The 19,371-nt window shown below is 36.0% G+C and overlaps 1 protein-coding gene across 7 annotated transcripts in view; it reads left to right on the forward strand.

Moving 5' to 3' along the window:
• Positions 1-19,371, forward strand: part of EYA1 (EYA transcriptional coactivator and phosphatase 1) — a 326,218-nt gene that overhangs the window by 171,318 nt on the left and 135,529 nt on the right. For 4 of the 7 annotated variants that reach the window (XM_012663113.1, XM_012663115.1, XM_012663116.1 and 1 more), the window contains 2 exons: positions 196-245; positions 1,825-1,952. In XM_012663113.1, coding sequence (XP_012518567.1) covers positions 196-245; positions 1,825-1,952 — 178 coding nt within the window. Of the gene's footprint in view, positions 1-17; positions 246-1,475; positions 1,953-19,371 lie in introns of those variants that run through there. The other 3 variants (XM_012663114.1, XM_012663117.1, XM_012663119.1) reach the window with 2 other exon arrangements.

A 19,371-nucleotide genomic window follows, 5' to 3' on the forward strand; every position in this document is an offset into this window, starting at 1 on the left:
GATAGACCTGCAGGAGGAAACAACAGTTGAGACCTCAACTTAAAGACAATATGCCTTTCACTGCTGCAGTATCCTCCTTTTTCTCTTTTGGTTAAAAGAGAGCATTGTCGTTCTCAGCCATGTGCTCTGTATAATTAAGAGCTGACACCGAAGCAGAGTAACAACAGCTTCTAATTTTTTTACCCCTGATCACAGGTGCAGACATCTCAAGCCAGTTCAGATGTTGCTGTTTCCTCAAGTTGCAGGTAAGGATATTGTTGATATTTGACATTTTGGAGATTACCTTTCTGTGACCCATATCTATTTTTGTCTAGTATTTCTTAATTATTTCTATTAATAGCAACAGCCTCAGAAATTACTTAACAGTTTGTGTGTGTGTGTGTGTGTGTGTGCTTGTAAAAAATTTTAAGTATGTAGAAAGGGAATAGGAGCCTCTGTTTGAAAATGATTATGGGCTATGGTTTCTGGTGTCAGGAAAACTGTGAATGTGTTATGAGAATTAGGAGAGAAAAAATTGGATTTTAAACCATTTCTAGTTTGAATTCAGAAGATTTGGGGAAAAACTCACTTTAGAAGTAAAATGGTTCATGTTAAGCTGTTTTAAAAACTGATATCCTCAGTCAGTTTAAGTGCAACCTCGGAATTAAAATGGCTAGCTTTTATTGACCTGGTGGGAGTGGGAAGCAAATAGTATTAACTTTATATATGTAACATTAAACCTCCCCCCCCCTTTTTTTAAAGAAAACTATACAAAGTTTAAAATAAAGCAAATGGGCCCCAGACTTTTAAAAAATTGGCTGTCAGAAAACAGAACAGTATCTAGGTGTGTTTTTAGTGACTTTAAATAAATCCTCTTCTCTCTTCATTAATAGAGTATTAAATATAAATGGGTAGTTCTGAAATTGTCAACATGAGTAGTGGCTTTTGTACCTTTTATAGAATAAGTAACTGCTGAGTCTAAGAACTTTCAAGGGGGATTTAACTGTTTTTATATGGTAAAAATGCAAAATTATAGCACTGAAGTAGAGTCGTTGTTCTTATTTCCCTGAGTAAGTGACAGCTGAGGTATTCCGAGTGCTAATGCTCAGAGAGACTCCCTGTATGTTGGCCTTATCCCTTTTCAATTGGGCACGCTGTATGTAATCCACAAAGCAAACAAGTGAGCCAACATCATAATGTTTTAATGCTGCATTTGTTTCAAGGGAAACAGAGGAACAATTAAGTAGTTTGCCAGAGTAAACACATGCATCAGGACTATCTCATTCCCTGTCACTAGACTATAGGTTTCAAGTGTTTTATTTGGTTTGGAGACCCATTAAATTACAATTGGGTGGTAAATTATAAGAGAGTACCTACTGCTAATTTATTAGATGAAACAAATTCCATAGAAAAGTGATATATTTCTAGTATACCTGTTTATCTATTTGCCTTTTCTTTTAGAAAAATAATGTCTTTGGTGTTTTTTTTTTTTTTAAATATAACAAGACAACCATGACTGCATTTTTTTCTTTGCAAATTGAAATAGATGTCATTGTCTCACATTAGACCTTGTGACTTGAACTGTGTAAGAGGAAAAAAAGCAATTTTAAAAATTCCATGTGAATGTTTGGCTGGATAGGTAAGGCAAGTGACATCTTTTAATAGAACATAGAAGGAAAGGATGACTGAAGTCAAAATGCAAGATGAACTATTTTGAGTCTAAGAAAATAGATACAATGGGACTTTTGTGCGAGTGTTTCAAAGAAGGTGTCAAGTCATTAGCGCATTAAATAGTGGTGTTATGAATTTGGTACATCTGTCAAACGGAAGGCTTCTTGTCTTTAGGTCTATGGAAATGCAGGATCTAACCAGCCCGCATAGCCGTCTGAGTGGTAGTAGTGAATCCCCCAGTGGCCCCAAACTCGATAATTCTCATATAAATAGTAATTCCATGACTCCCAATGGCACCGAAGGTGAGTGTCTCCTTCTTTCTGTTTACTTTGCACCTTGGTTCTTCCTCAGTCTACGCTTTGTTATTAGGTGGCTATGATTTCAGTTGTCAAATCCACCAAACTACTGTTGTATTTCCCTTTTAGGTAATAATTTGACTTATGAATTAGTATTCATCGTTAGTTGCTACACGTTACTAGATTATTGTAACATAACATAGACTGGTTTTATTTTGCCTAATGTGTATATATACACACATACATATTATACATATGTGTGTGCATAACATTTTGAACCTCTGAATATGTTTTATCTTGTTGATCATATCACCAACACGGTATCAATTTGCCTTGTTTTACTATGTGAGCGATGAAAATTTGGAATTATTTTCTTTATTTTTCTTTCCCCTTTTGTTACTAAATATAACCAAACTTGTTTAAGTATAAACATTGGGCTATATTCTTTCTAAATATCAGTGAAATCATGTACCTAGTGTTCTTGTGGCTTTGGCCATTAAAATATAAGTAAAAAAAAGTATCATTTATAAACTATGCAGCCTTATTTGGAAGAAATACACATTTAGTTATTTCCTTAAAAATTAAATAGTATACTTTAAATGTAGTGCTATTATAAATATTTCTATATAATTAATACATATATTTATGTGAATTTTATGTAAATAGAAATACCTACTTTTATCAATATATTCTTAAGTTTAAACATGTAAGGTTCTGTGTATGTATTGCTACCTGTTTTGCACGGTCATTTAGGTACTATGTGTATTTTATAAAACTTCAGCATATGAAAAGACATGTTACATATTGCATTATATTTATTTCTACTTTAACCTATTGAAAAATTACTTCTTTACAGATAATATTTTTGCTTATTTATTACTTTCTAAGTCTCAGGACCCTGATAAACTCAAGCATAAGTTTCACTAGAAGTTCAATGAATTATCCATGTTAGAATTCCATCCCTACATAGAGCCCTAAGCAATCGTTTCCCAGTCACCATGGTGATCTTTTGTCACACAGTTTTTAAAAATAAAACTAAATGCTATAAGATTATTATCTTTTTTGGTGCAGTATTCTGTATCAATGAAGCCTTTTGAAGCTTGTTATGAAATTTATAATAGGTAAAATATAAAATCAGTTTCTGATTTGAGATGTTTTAAGTTTTATGCCAATAAGGATTGTTTTTCATGTGTAACTTCTGTATTTTTCTTTTAGAGTAAATACATTCATTTCCAGTGTTCATGAAAAATGTTGCTGTCAAAAGTAGAAACTTTGCTGATGTAGCAAAAAAATTAATCTGTCAATAGGGTGCCTTTTCATCTGAAACTTTTTTCTTCCCATTTTAATAGGCAAAGACAAATTTAAATTATTTAATTCTAGTGTGTAAGTGGATTTTATAGAGCAAATAAAATAAAAGCAAGCAGTCCTCTTTCCTCTGCTTTGGGAATTTGACTTCAGGTGAAAGCATACCTGCTGCAGAGTGGAGACTGGGTGGGAATACATTCACACAGATCACCCAAGGCCCCTACACTGCCAGCCTCAGGCCGGTGTCAGCGGGAGCGGCAGCCACTGCCTGGAGCAGCAGAAGGGCCATAGGTGCAAACCTGACACAGGCATTTCCATCACTGTAAAGTCTAGATAAGACAATCATTTAAAGTACTTAAAAATAAGAAAGACTAAGTATGTTAAAGTGTCTTGCTTAATATATTAATAGAATATACCAATACATATTAGGAAGAGTGATTATGAAATACTGATAGTTAATTTTTTTGTGTATGAAGAAATGAAATAGGAGTAAGAAGTTTTCATCTTCTCGACATTTTACTGGCAAGTTGTCCCCCACAAAATAAGAACCACATAGTATTGAACCAGTATGTGTTTGGGGCCTTTCCCCTTGAATGGCTTTGTGTGAATGATATGTGGTTTGTTTTCTAAGTGCATGTGGAGTGATAATATATTTCTGAATTTTTACATTTCATAGCTTGATACCACATTTATATTCAGGAATACTATTAATATTTTATTAGATTTTTGCATAACTAAAATAAGTTCAAAATAATAAGATATTTTAGGTAATTGTGTGATCTCCTGAACCATCCAATCTAAGAAACACTGAGAAATTATTCCTTATCCTCCACCAAAAAAAGTTAATTGTTTTATGTCTTGGAAATGAATTTCTTAAGACCTGATTTCAGACAAATACAGTTACTCATCTTATCCTGTTTTCAGGCATTCTTCACTGGTGTACTTTGCAAGGGTTGTTGTGGTCAGAGAAGTTAGAAGTTATCAGTAGAAATTAGCGTAAGTGAAGAATGAAGGAAGTTTTTGTCAATCTACTGGAATATTCAGTTTTATTTTAGTGTACAGTTTGAAAATGTGGACCCAAACTTTCTTCATGATTCATGTTACATGACTATTTAGATCCAAACAATATTAGAAATTTCTACATTATGATTAAGTTTGTGAATCAATTTATCATGCTACTTGTATGTCCCATAATGTATTTGTTTCATTTCTCTCTGTCACCACTAGAGGAGTTAAGCTTAAAATTAGTGAATTCATTAATGTCTGGCAAGTTTCCTTGGAATATAATCATTATAGATTTTCCTGTTTCTTCTTTGAAATCTTATTGAGTTTGAAAACAGCAGTGTTTATCCATGAATTAGAGAAATGAAGTCAAGAAATTCATTATAATTTAAGAGTCTTTATCAATCACCTCCCCTAACTCAACGAATATTTCCAGCTACATAAGCCATGGTTTATATTTAAGTGACTTCTCTGCAGTCCAATTGAAAATCATCTCAATCCAATTGAAATTAATTAGGTCAGCAAAACTTCCATTCAGTTTACACAGTTGCTGGCTTTGCCTGCATTTATATAGGTTGTCTTCTCTCACTCAGAGACATTTTTACTTCCTGCCACCACTTGTTCCTATAATGAGGCTAAGAAAACAAGAAAATCTCCTGTATCAAAAACCATAACTTCATCTGAAGAACAAACAAGAAGGGAATGGAATGGAGAGGCAGAGAATATTAAGTTTCTTCTTAAGTCTGCTGCCAAATTATCATAAGACTCAATGTTTGTAGGTTCTGTCCTCACAGGCTAGTGCCTATTTTCATGGTTCATCTAAGGGATAAAGACAGAAAGACACTGAGCTACCGCCTCAAATACTGTGCTTTTATATTTCTTAGATGAAATGTTCTTCAGTTAAAATAGTTGTTTGAATGTGTCATATTTCAAAACTCAGCTATTCGTATTTTTATATGCTCTTCCAACCTCTCTGTGAATTCTTACTGTTGCAGTTAACCATTGGTTTCATCTAGTTTATAAATCTTTGAAATATAAAATATAAATACATAAAAATATAAAATAATAGCATAAATGAAAGTTTGACCTGCACTGAGAAAAGCACTGTTAGAAGTGGTGTTTCCAAATGAATTAATACATATTTCTTTACTATGAAACAATTCAAGCTTGAGCTGGAAGAGACTAAGGGATGGTTATGAAAACACCAATCGTGGTCTGTCCTTTAACTCTTTCCCGTAGTCTTTTGGGCAGTTAGTCTTCCAGGCCAGAATGGAATTGAAATTTGTCATTGGAGAGATTGTTAAAGCGTAATTTTTAAGAAATAGGCTTTTTGGTGATAATTCTGTTAGATGAGCATCAAATCCAAGAGGATTTCTGATGTTTGGGCATCTGTTCAAGCCTCTATTGTGGTAAACAGTTTGTGTTGATATTTGTGTTAAGTGTGAGAAGTAGTTGGGAAAGGTTCCTTTGCAGGCTGTGGCAGTAAAAGGATTGTTATTTACGTACCTAATTAAGGCCTTGTTTGCAAAGCACTGATTCTTTCCATCTTTGTTTTCTCTGGTTGTCTTAAGTCCATGGGAGCCTAAGATTGGTCAGTTCATATATTGCTAGTTTGAGTGTTTATTTTTGGTTGTCTGGGGATAAGGAGTGGGGAAGGGCCAAAATGTGTTAGTGAGCAAAACTAAGAGCTCTAATTCTGAGTTTTTGAGAGTAAATTTAGATTCAAACTCAAGGTGAAGCTTAAAATAGATAAATTTGTCTTTAAGTGAGTAAAACCAGATGCAATTGGAGTCTTCACTACAAATAGGGTTTCAGAAATTCTGATGGTAATTCGAATAGTAATTTAAAATTGGTATATCAGATTTCCAAGATGATAACAGATATAATCTTGAATTAGGTGACTAAATTTTCTGTGTTTAAAATTTATTTAATTAAGGATTGCATATTTTAGGATGATAGGTTAATTCAATCTTACAAATTTATATTATCGGAATCTATTTTGAAGCTGTTTTTACCATTCCTACAAAACTTAGAACACTAGTGCATTATCTGAATTTGTTTTTCTCACTGTAATTTTAATTTAGCAAAATACAGTGCTATCCAACTAGATTATTTTTAAGAAATGTGATTTATAAGAAATAACTGGAGTGAATGTGTATAAAAATTATGGTTTGAGACTGCATTTTACAGGCTATATTTATATATTTGTGGTCAAATATTCTGTTGTCAATAGAAACATGGTAATCTAATTTTATTATTGTTTACATTCTGCACATGATTTAGTTTCTGGAAGATTAAGGGACATTGTGAGTAAAGCAATTTCTAAATGACATTTTTAGAGTTTCTCTGTAGCCACAGAATTAACCTCTTATAAATTGTTCTTAAGCAAAAGCTATGGAAGAATGAACAAAATAATTTGTTAGGATTTAATATTTGCCTGTATTTTGTATATGAGAATAATTTTCATATGTCTGTTGCTAATTAATAATAATAATGGCTAATGTTTATTGTACAACTCATTAATCACTACACTGACCATTCTTTATGCTTTATTAATCTTTAGAAAAATTTTTTGAGATTATTAACGTAAAGGCTATGAGATTGGGTCCCAGCTCCACTATTTGCTAGCTATGTGAACTCGGGCAACTCAACTTCTGTGTGGCTTAGTTTCCTCATCTGTAAAATGGGGATAATAGCAGAACTTCAGGATTGCTGTGAAGGATGTAACATAAAACTTGTAGCATACTTGGACCTTACTAAATGTTCTATATCTATTAACTGCTTTGTCATATATAAATAAGTCACTTCTACAATACAGTTCCTACTTTATGCACAAAAGCCAAAGTCTTAGAAAGTTAAACCCCAAATTTAAAAGCACATTGGTTAAAGTTGGTACCATTGGCATTTGAACTGGTATTTGAATCAAGTTCAGTCTGAGTCTAGAGCCTGAGTTTTTAAATCATTCTGTTATTCTGCAGAGAGGATATGTAATTCTCGTCATCTGCAAATGCCTTTTCTGATACCTTCATGCTAAACATTGGTGCTTTGACTGCCACATTGGTGCTGTCATGACTGGAGAATGCCGTTCTCTAGCAAACAGCAAAGCTGTCCAAGAACCAATGGCAGAGGCTTTGATGACAAAAGGACTTCGTCATAAGAATGACTCTGCAGGGTAGTTATACTCAGGTCTTTAAGGTTTTGTGTGCATGAGTGTGTGACATGTCTTCCTGTGGTCACATGTGCACAGCATATTGCATCATTAGGTTAACTTTTAGGGGATTGTCTCTTACTACTTTTCAAAGCTTTAGACTTAATTATAATTCCATCAGCTATTTGTCTTTGTTAAGCCTCTCTGAGATCAAATGGAGATGGGATATCATCTCTGTTTTTTATTATAATGGTCATTATTACATACACATTTGGATTGGAGAAGTATTATTGTGAAATTTAAAAAGCAGTTGCAGTTTTGCTACTGCTCAGAGTAAATATTTTATATTTCAGAAAATATTTTTAAGTAGATGGTAAATTTGGTCACACTTCTCTTGACTTTGGAACCAGATTATATAAACCAAGCAGCTCTCCGTTGACATTAACTGGGGGCTCCATAGGAACAAAAATTACCAAAGCCAGGAGTTGGGAATATGCCTGGTATGTTCTAGCATCAGTGAGGAGCTCAGTGTGGCTGGAGGAGAGATAATGATGGGGACTATAAGAAGCAAAGTTGAAGGAGTAAAGGGATGAGGTGTGGCCATTGTAGGTTGGCAGACGGGCTCTAGCCTCTTGTTTAGAGCTGACTTTGTCTTTCATAGTAAGAATATGGACTCCAGTGCTATTGCCTGCAACTCTAAGCTCAGGATTTCTGGAGAGCTAGGATTTTTTTCTTGATAAACTAAGAACTAGATGTAGACAGCTTTCACCTATTTCAGTTGTTAATAGTACAGAGAATCGCATCTCTCCCCTGGTCTGTCCAGAACTTTGGTATGAGCAGAAATACATCTCCCTGAGAACATCCTATCTTCTGAGAGGAACCTCTGGTTCCCTACAGGGAGAACTGTTAGTGAGTGGTAGTATTTAGGCTAAGACATATCCCTTTGGTCATGGATTCCCTGCTTTAAGTAATTCCTGACTCCTCTGTGAATGCCTTGGTGTGAACAGTATATAGATAAAGTGGTGTGTATGTATTTCTTCTCACCTTGCTAACTTGGAGCAAGGGCCAATAGTAAGTGATTCTCCTCTCTTTGGCTCCAAGCATACAATATAATAAAAAGAGGCATTGCAAATTTTCTGTTTTTCCATTTTGACTTTGGATAGGAAAAAAGTAATCTGTCATGTAGCCGTCCTCCGTCACTGCCAAATACTGCTTTTACTATAGTAGAGAGGACACAAGTTTTGAGAAGCTTCTCAAGGGTTTATGTTAAGTTATAGGACTCAGAAATGTTTATAAATGAGAGCTTATTGTGATTACATTCATGGTAATTTGCTGGTTTTGCAGATTTTTCCAGTTTTATTTCATGCCTCCAATATCCCATTACACCAAAAAAGGTAGACAAACTACCCAACACATTCCAAGGAGGTATGTTTATGTCTTCCCTATAATACAAGTTGAGAACATTTTTTTCTTCTGTAACATGAACCACAAATCTAAAATGCTTGCCTATTTTATCATTGCTTCTATTACTAATAAGAGGATTTGGGGTAGAAAGAATACTTTTTACCAAAATAAAGAATATGTACTGAATTGACTAAGTTTATTGAATTGACTGTTTATTGAGCACATCATTATGCCCTCTATATACTTTTAATCCTCACAATCTTTAAGGTGATTTTTATGCACCTCATTTTAAAGAGTTGAAGTGACTAGTCTATGTTTATACAGCATATTAGCTGTGTTGGAGAAGAGATTCAAAAACATGTCAGGCTGATGCCAAAGCCCACATTCTTTTCACTCTAAAACATGAACTCCCCAACAGCACTACTTAGGTTACTAGCCAAAAAGCTTGGTACTTGCTGAAATACTTTATCTGCCTTAAGACATTTTTATGTTGCCTTATCTAAGATTATGAGCAAGATGAAAGATATATAACATGCATTTACATATGTGTGTTTCACCCCGTAGAGTTTCTACATTTCTTGAAGGCAGGACAAGCTTGTTCGCTACTGGGTTCTCAGTATCGAGCAGAAGGCTTGGTGATAAGTCAATAAATATTTGTTAAATGAATGCCCCATATTACTAAGCAAATAATGTAGGTGAGTGATTACAAGAGAAGAGCATCCCCTAATTTTATTTATAATACATTAGCAGATTCAATAAGTAGCTAAAGCCTGTTTTTAAAATTTTTGAAATGGATCGTTTCACAGACAGTTCATACAGTAGCTGTGGGCTGTCCATTCACAGAACACCCACAGTCAATATTGCTGCTGATTTTTAATTTGATCTATAGTGACTTACTTGCATCTGACCCATACTAATTAACTGTTTCATAAATGGAAACTTCAACCTTTGGACTTAGTATTTTAGGAATGTTGAAGTAACTTCCACATAGTCCAATAAACAATGGAATGATATAAGGATAAGGCGGTTAGTACACTTAGGTTTAGTGTTTTTGCAAGATGGTAAAGGAATGATAAATTGGAGCTAAACATTTTGAAGGTGGGGAAGATTGCAGGGGCAAGGATATATAATACACACACACACACACACACACACACACACACACACACTGCAGTAAAAGTATATATATTGTATATCTACACTGTATCCCTCAGTACCTTGTTAATTAATTCAAGAAATATTAAGTGATTATATCTAGAAATCCACTAAACACCATTCTAGCCAAGGAGTCACTGTCTATGGGATTTGGCAACCTATGATAAGATAACCAGCATACTTTTTGATAAGGGCTATGTTCTTCAGAGAGGAGGCGTTCCTATCATGACTGAGGTGACTGAGGGTGGAAGATGCACATCGGTGATGCTTAACCTGAGTCTCAAAGAGGAGAATACTGGGCACCATACAAGGAAGGGAGAGAGAGAGCACAGTTTTTACAGCTGTGGCAAAGACATCCCTCACGGCAGCAGTACTGTGCGTGTGTATTTTTGTGTGTTTGAGGTGAGGAGCATACAGAGAGGGCACAGAAGTGGGGCTAAGGACAGTCCACCAAAGCAGACGATGATACCACAGGTATGAGGTTTAGGAGTTTGGATTTGATCGTGCAGGAGCTGGGGGACCTGAAGGCTTGTAACTGGAGACTGATGCGATTGGATTTGTGTTTTAGAAAGTCACAATTTGAAACTATATTCAAGGGACGCTGGATGCTGAGAAGGGACTCCAGGTGAGGTGTAATGAGGGCATTTTATCTGAAATCGTGTATTTATTTACATATTATCTTCCCCTACCCCCAATAAAGCTGATACTTGCCTTAAGGAAAGTAAAGTGCAAAATGAATAACATTAAAAATACAGGAAAGCAGCATGACATGCCGGTGAGAGCAAGAATTTTGCAGTCAGACTAACCCGGGCTAAAAATCCCAATTCAGCTGTTTTTTCACCAGGCAGCTAACATGTGCTTTTTGAGAGGCAGCAGAGCAGGGGGTTGGGAGGTGGCCCTGAAGCCAGACTGCTTCCACTCTCAGTCAGGCTCCGCCACTTACCAGTCAGCTAATGTGATACCGAATAATTACTTAACTGCTCTATGCCTCCGCTTCCGGGTCTGTAAAATGAAGATAATATTTCCTACCTGTGGTGTCGCCGGATGGTTCAATGAGTTTGTAAAGTGCTTAGAACAGAGTCTGACTCCTAGGAAGTGCTTAATATCCATTGGCTGCTATTACCTATTACCTCTGAGCCTCTGCTTTCTTCACCGTAAAATGGGATTGCCTCTTGCCACAGGGTTTTTTGCCAAATAGCCTGTCTGAAATACTGAGCACAGTTACTGGCATCTACTATATGCTCAAAAATAGCAGTTATTATTAAATAATGTTATATTTAAAAAAAAATCTTCTGGGACTGGCTACTGTAGTATCTTCACATGAGGAAAGGATATTTTCTCCTCCCTTGAGATTCCTCACAGTGCCCAACAGCCTTTGCAAGCTCTTGGAGTACTTAAAGTACTCAATAAGTACTTGCTCAGTTTGCTCAGTTAATACTTCATGTGGGTAGGGTTTATGTCTGAGTACTCCCGTGAGTTGGCGAAAGATGGGACGAAGGTATGGTCTGAGGTGTACATTTGATAGATTGATTACATTTTTAGGCTAGTAAACCATTTTTCCATGTTGATATGATTGGGTTTCTGAGTCAGAGCCAGCTCATCTGCTTCCAATCGTCATACACTAGTTTATTTTACCATCTGCTAATTTGCAACATACACTGATACACTTTTCTTCAGTGCCCTGATATTCTTGGACTTTCCTGTTGTTGTGTCATTCACTGATTCCAGATCTGTATCAGAGGAATAATTAGTGATGATAAAACCCTGTTCAGAAAACATTTGACTTTTCAGGGGATTGATAAAAGATATGGTAATTAAAGAAATTTGAAGCTAGCTGTGTGACCATGGGCTAGTTATTTAATATCTTTAAGGTGCAGTTTCCTCATCTATGAGATGGTACAACAATAATAAATATCTCAAAATTGGCATAAGGAGCAAATGAGCTATTGTTTGTGAAGTGCTTGGCACAATGCCTGGCATATAGTGACTGCTCAAATATAAGCTACTTTTAAAATTATTACTCCTCCATTCTAAAAGTCTACTCTCATATCGCCTGTGTCATAAATTGGGAATGTTTTATTGCTACTCGAATTCTTAAAAATGGGGCATGTAAATGTATGTATCTATTAAAAGTTATTGAATAGCACATTTAAGATGTGTGCATTTCATTATGTATACATTTTACTTAAAAGAAAAAAGTCATAAACAAATATGAACTCTAATAATATGAATGCTAAAGTATTTAGGGGAAGTGTTTTATATCTGCAGCTTATTTTGAAATGCATGAAAAATAAGATGGTTTTTTTGAAGAATACAGAAAAATAAATATAGTAACATGCTAATTGTAGAATCCAAGTGGTAGGTTAATAGGTGTTCACTATATAATTCTTCCAACTTTTCTATATGTGTGATACATTTTGTAACACACTATTGGGAAAGAAAGGAGACAAACATTCATTTAGTTTTTACTGTATACAAAGAACTCTGCCAGATTCTGGAAGGGATATTAAGAAGAATATGGCACTACCCTTGTGTGAAAGTTGATTATACTGATAGGGCCATTCTTGTCATGCCCAACTGTACTGGTTTGTTTTCTTTTGCGTATAATATAATACCTGAATCTGGGTAATTTATAAAAAAAAGGAATTTATTTCTTAACAGTTCTGGAAGCTGAGATGTCCAAAGTTGAGGGAGTGCATCTGGTGAGAATCTTCTTGCTGGTGGGAACTCTACAGAGTCCCAAGGTAGCACAGGGTGTCACCTGGGGAGGGCGCTGAGCATGCTAACGTGCTAGCTCAGGTCTCTTTTCCTCTTCTTATAAAGCCACCAGTTCCCCTCTCATAATACCCCATTAATCCATGAATGGATTAATCAATTCATGAGGGCAGAGCCCGAGGGAAAAAGCATTCGGAGCCCATAGCACCAGCTTTAAAAATTGAATTTTCTGCAAGCCCAGCAGCCAAAAGGGACTGCTGTAACCCTAATGTCAGTTTTACCTAGTAGCTGCTGAAACAACCTGCCATGACTCTAAGACTAGTTTTACCTACCACAGTCACTGACCAATCAGAGCTTGTCAGCTCCCAAAAGCTTCTCTAGTGCCAATGAAAATTCTTTCAAAACAATAGGAAACATTTCTTTTTCTAGTAAGACTCCCAACCTTCTCTTTGTTCTTCTTACATGCTGAAGACCCCCTTGGTCTGTGTGTATGCCCCAAATTGCTATTCTGTAATTCCCAAATAAAACATTTAATTTAGAGATTCATCTCTAGATCTTATTTTTACTTTGACACCTGACTTAAGGAGTTCACAGTCTGGTTAATGGGGGTAAGACTTTTTAAGCATTTGATAAAAACTAAAAGGTAATAAAATGCCAAATAAATCATGAAGGCTGGGATTTTCAGTCTTTGGCTTGAGGAGAATTGGAGAGCTAGTACCAAAGGTAAGCAAATTCTTTAGTGCAAAAAGCTTTGTCTGTAGGCTGAGGAAATTAACAGGCCACCTATATATTTAACTTTTTCACATGTGGACATTCTGTTTGTTTATTAAAATACAATTCTTTCTGTCTGCAAATTCACAGTAGGTTTTTGTCATTCCACGCTTTTTCAATCACCAGAGTAAAAATAAGCTCTCATTTGGGTTCTGAAATATTTTGGTGTTAGAAAGAGGGCTTCATGCTCAGTAAGGTTAGAAGCCACTGATCCAAACAAAAGTGCTCTGAGTACAGAAGAAAGGACTCTTCAGCTTGTTAAGGTCTGGCCAGGCTTCAAGGAGGAGATGGAATCTGAGCCGAGTGTTGGGAAATGGGTAGAATTTGAATAGGTCGAGAAGAGATGGAACGCATTCTGAATGAGGAAACAATACGAACAAAGGTGGGATAGTCTAGGAGACTGTGAGGAGACCGGTTTAGCTGAAGAAGGAATTGATAGCAGATACGGTTGGAAGGGTCAGCTGGAGCCAAACCGTAGAGGACCCTGGATCCCAGGCTAAGGAATCTGGACTTCATCCTGGAGCCAGTACAGAAACCACTGAATATTGCGAACAAGGGACTGAGATGGTAAAAGTATTTTAGGTATTAATCTGGCAGCAGTTTCAAGGATAGATTGGACTTGGCGGGGGGAGATGAACAACAGTGTGGAGGCTCGTGTAATGTGCCCAGATTTTATGCTTTAGGAACCTGAGCTAGTGTGTCAAGAATGTGCTGCAAAAAATAAACGTGGAGTTACAAATGACATTTCAAAGAAGCAGTCAGAATTTACTATACATTATTTCTTTTGCAAAAAAAAGTCAGCTAGTCTAGACCTCTATGTAAGTCATTGTACAATGCTACTCTAGTATGCTGCACTTGAATAACAGGTTTTTAAAATTGACTAACATTTCTTGTTGGCCATGTATACCCTTAAGTTCAAGTTTAGTCTGTATGTGTTAATTTGGTTTTCATAAGATCGTATAAGGTATACTCTTTTGAGGAGCTAATATGTTTGTATCCTCTCTTAAGATAAAGAAGATGACTTTAACTTTAATATTTGTAGACATAATAATCATATGCCAGAAGACAATCAAACATAAAGGGATGCCTCATTTGCTAAATTGGAATTAGCTAAAAAAAAAACCATATAGTTCATAGATACATACACTTTTATTTTTTTTAATTTTAAAAATCTGTACATATTTCATGGGATACAATTTTGCTATATATATTGCATTGTGGTGAAGTGAGAGCCTTCAGTGCATACGTCACTGAAGCAACACACATTGTACCCACCAAGCAACCTCCCATCATTCACTCCCCTCCCACCTGCCCTACCCCTCCAAATCTCCATTGTATATACACTTGCAGATGAAGAGGATACTGTTAAATGGCTACTTATAATATTCAATCATGTATTCAGAGTAAGAAGTCAAATAAAATATATAAATTTAGAAATATTGCTAGTTTCCACTTCCATATTTCATGTAACAATTTTATTCATTCTCTCTATGTGTTCCTTCCTGCCTCATTTTTGAATCATTTGACACAGTTTTTAAAAACATACACTTCCATTTCTGCCTCATGGTTCGAGAAGGAGGCTCATTAAATTTGTGAGTGATAATTGTCATTGAATCCAAACCATAAGATAACATTACATGGTTTTGCTTTTCTTTTGTGATCTCTATGGTATACTTATGTGCAGCGTTGCTTTATACAGGGCTCTTTTAAGGCTTGCTTGCAGCAATATTCATTATTTGCTTTTCAGTGGTCATGTCCCATGAATTGTTATTAAATCTATGGTAATTTATCTACTTATCTTTTTATTGATTCAGGCACGGTCCTCTCTAAACATACAGAAATTCCAGGGATTGATATTCTTTTATACTCATGTGTCTTCACCATTTGTTCAAAATAACATAAGTGATATGTGTCCTATAAATGAGAGGCTTTGCAAGAACCGGCACATAAATTGACTGAGTGGTAATTTGGGAGGAATAAAACATCATCTTATGTTTTAGCATACACGGTGTTTTTAACTGCCCTGTGCAATATGCCTAGTGTTGTGAAGTCACTTGTAATCTGTTTTTTAAGTCAGTTTTTCTTTATCCACTCCCTCAATAAATATTGAATTCCAACTGTAAGTCAAGCATTATGGAGGGATAAAATAATGTAAAAAGATATAGCTCCTACCATGAAGAAGTTTGTCATATATTAAAATGGATAAGACCATGAAATATAAAATGAGACAGAAGAGGACATATATTCTTAAGGGGGGAATAAACTCAGAAGTTCAAGGGAAAAAAATCACCTCTGAGTAGATCAAAGAAGACTTAAGGAAACAGGTGGGATTTTGGTTGAAACTTGAAAAACAATGGGATTTAGTCATATGGAAACTTTGTAGAATATTTAATGTTAGAGGGAAGAACACTAGCAAAACTATAGATTTCAAGAAGCATTAAATGTCTTAGGCCAGTTTGGTTTAAGTGTTGTCTATATGTATGGATGTATGATTCTTTAAGGGTAATAATGTCATACAGGAGACAGGACAAGTAGATGAGATTATGTATTTTTTAAATACTCTTGTATTCTTGGTAAATTTTACTAATTGTCATGTGAATATAAAGTGTATCTGAAAGAGATGGAAACTAAAGCAAAAAAAAAAAAAAAAGCTTTGGGTTAGATTATAAAGGGCCTTAAATACAGGAGTAGAGAATGAGAACTTAATTCAGGAGAAAATGAGAGCTTATTTAAGACCTCAGAGCCAGGAGTGACGCATGCAAGTCTAAGTTATGAAAAGATAAATGTCTCTTCCCAAGGCAGGGAGAGTAGAGGTTGAAAGTCCAATTTGCTAACTTTCACAAGAGAAGAGGCAGAAGGCAATTAGGATAGTGGCCATGAAATTAGAAAGAAGAAGATTGTGAAAGATTAGAGTGGTAGAAATTATAGACTTGGCAACAGCGTGTGAGGAAAGAGGAGCTGGGAGAAATCAGGGTGAAAAGGAAACTTTCGGTCTACATGACTCACTATGCGAAAAGAGGGATACAGTGATGGTTTTACCACTATATGGGGTAAGGCGATGATTTTGTGTTTGGGCAGGCTGAGTTTTGACCCCTAACCAGACAAGGGCATTGCATATTTCTAATGTGGGGATTGGTCTCCATGAAAAAGATGTGCGTGTGGACAGAGATTTGGGAGTTGTCTATATGAAAGTGATTTTTTTAAGAAACTGGCAAGGAAAGAAATGATCATGAGAGAAAATTCAGACAAGTAAGAAGGAGGTAGAATTCTAGAACCACAGAGTAGGCGAAGGAAGAAAATCTGGAGAAAAAGATATAGGGGAGAAAAAAGGAACTATTGCTGTATTATATTGATCAATGATGAGGAAAGTGTCAAGGAGGAAAGCCCATTCTACAGAAGAATTAAGGAAAATCAGGATTGAGGAAAATCAAGTTTGAATTGGGCAATCGGGAAAGTCATTTTGGTAAAATAGGATATATAAAGGGATGATGCAGAGGATTGAAGAGAATCACAGGGATTTGATAGGTGTCAAAGATTTGAAGACAAGTGTTCAGGAAACTTGGCAATAGAATAAGGGAGAGAAGACTTAAAAAATTAGAGGAGACCTGTCTGATTTTGTAGGTAGAAGGAAAGTAGCCTTTTGAGATAAAATAATTGAAGATGTTGAGAGACCAAATAACCAAATAATAGTGTCTTGTTGCAAAGGAGGGATGGAAGTAGCACCAAGAATAAAGGTATAGAGGTTCGATCCTGCTAAACAAAAGGAAACTTCATTGAAATTAGTCAGTGGAAAACTGGGAAATGTAGGAAGAGGAAAGATTTAATTCAGTGTCAACACTCTTTATACAATAGTTGGTGAGAATGTGCTAAAGATGATGGGGAATGAGGTGTGGTTCTGCACCTTAAGGAAAGTGGAAAAGACTCAATGGAAAATGTTTCAGACAGTCAACAAGAGATAGAAAACAGGGACTGTTAAGCAACAGGATGACTTCAAAAGAATAAAGAAAGAATAAATTTAAGTGGACTAGGTCAGCATGCTAATTGTTATCTATTCTACCATGCTCAACCATCAGAACAGCAGTCAAAGAGTGAACAGCACAAGATTGCCAATACTGGGACTAGAGTTTGGCAAAAATAGATGCTTGGAAAAACGAGATGACACAGCATTCTAGCATGGGAGCTAGGCATGACTGGCTCTGGGTTCCAGGTTGAACAAGGGAGACAAGTTAAGTTGGAGGAGAGAGTAGACAGGGATTTGGAAAGACAGAATGCTCTGATGAGCATTATCAACAAGTCTGGCAGGAGTAAACAAATGAAAGAGGTGAAAAGCGATGTTTCTTGGAGATAACGCGGTTCTAGGCAGTGGTGTAGCTGAACCACTTAATAATCAAAATTGAATGGAAATGAGGCTCATTGAGGTAGACGAGGTGAAGGAATCATAAAGAGAGGTAGAGAGATGGTGAACTGAGTTTTCGAAATCCCCGCGTATTATAGTAGGAAACAAAACTGAAAGGAAGACTGAGCTTGTGCCCAGCAAAGGCAAGCTGTGCTAATTATTATGACTTGAGAAAAGTTGTGAGAGGAGCTTAGATGCTGCCTGGGAGGGCCTGCCATTTGCCCAGGCTGGTGCCTTCCCAGTATGATCCTGGGTGAATTCTTTATAACACAGAGGCTGACTCCTAGACCAGCAGGCAGCGCTATCCTTTGGGGGTAAACTTACTTTGACTGCCCTCTTAATTTATGGTGAAAAATATAACCAGTTGAATGGACTGAATATTTGTTTCCTCTGATTGGCTTGTCATCTCCCTGGAGATTTATTTACATGGCCATGACATGCAGACCATAACCAGAAGTTGCTTGACGAGCAGGGAGTTGTGGTGTGATGGGTTAGTTGGATGATCTTGATAGCTAATGTCACCAAGCTTCAGTGGTCTGACAGATAGGTCTCTACTTAAATTTATGGTGAAGGGAAGAAGGATTTCTCATTTTTATGGGCCAACTTGCCTTAAAGAATGCTAGAGAAAGATGACCACATTTTCTCTTGGAATTCTTGATCATAGTTGCCATGTATACCATCTTCCTCTTGCTATCCAGTTTCTTCAGAAAGAAGAGTATACACTGATTATAATAAGATTTTTTTTTAATATAATCACAATTTGGTCCTGTCTTCTTGAGTTATTTCCAGGTTACCCTAATTTGATTTTGGCTATACTGAGACAAAGCTTCATGTTTGATATTAGAAAAATCACTTCACTTTAGATTCTTCTAATTTTTTTTCAGATAATTAAAGTCTCATAATTAAAGAGGCACTATAATGATAGCGTGACTATAAAATGCATAGGCTCTGGACCTAGCACAGTGCTAAATGATTTATAAGCGTTTATCTTTTTATTTTTTCGGTTCTCACATGAGTATATATATATATAATCCCCACTTATAGGTGAGGAAACTGGGGCACACAGAAGTTGAGTCACTTCTTGCAGTTTCACAGTTAGTAGCAAAGCTAGATTGAAATTCAGCTGATGATTCCCAAGCTGGTGCTTTTACCTCTTTGTTAGGTATTGCTCCTGGTCTTACTCCCTAGGAGAAGGGAGAAAGGCGTTCGATTCAGCCCAACAGAAACAGAATATTGCTACTTCTAACGATGATGATAGTAGGAGTTTCAGCTCCTACTTTATACCAGATACTTTACATAAATTTTTATGAATTTTTATTTCTATAATGTAGATATACTTTTCAAATTTTGTGTGTGTGAGATAATTAAGATCAAAGAGTTCAAGTAACTTTAGAAAGTCTTGCGTCCTATCTGGATAGTAGCAAGTTGCCTAGCATAGCTCAGACCTAGAGTTAAGGGCCGAGTGAAGGATTTGGAAGGGCAGGGAGATTAAAGGGACAAAGGGAAATTTTTCAATATTTTTAAAGGAT

The sequence above is a fragment of the Propithecus coquereli genome, unplaced genomic scaffold (assembly GCF_000956105.1).
Source record: "Propithecus coquereli isolate 6110/MARCELLA unplaced genomic scaffold, Pcoq_1.0 Scaffold8, whole genome shotgun sequence".
NCBI classification, from domain to species: Eukaryota; Metazoa; Chordata; class Mammalia; order Primates; family Indriidae; genus Propithecus; species Propithecus coquereli.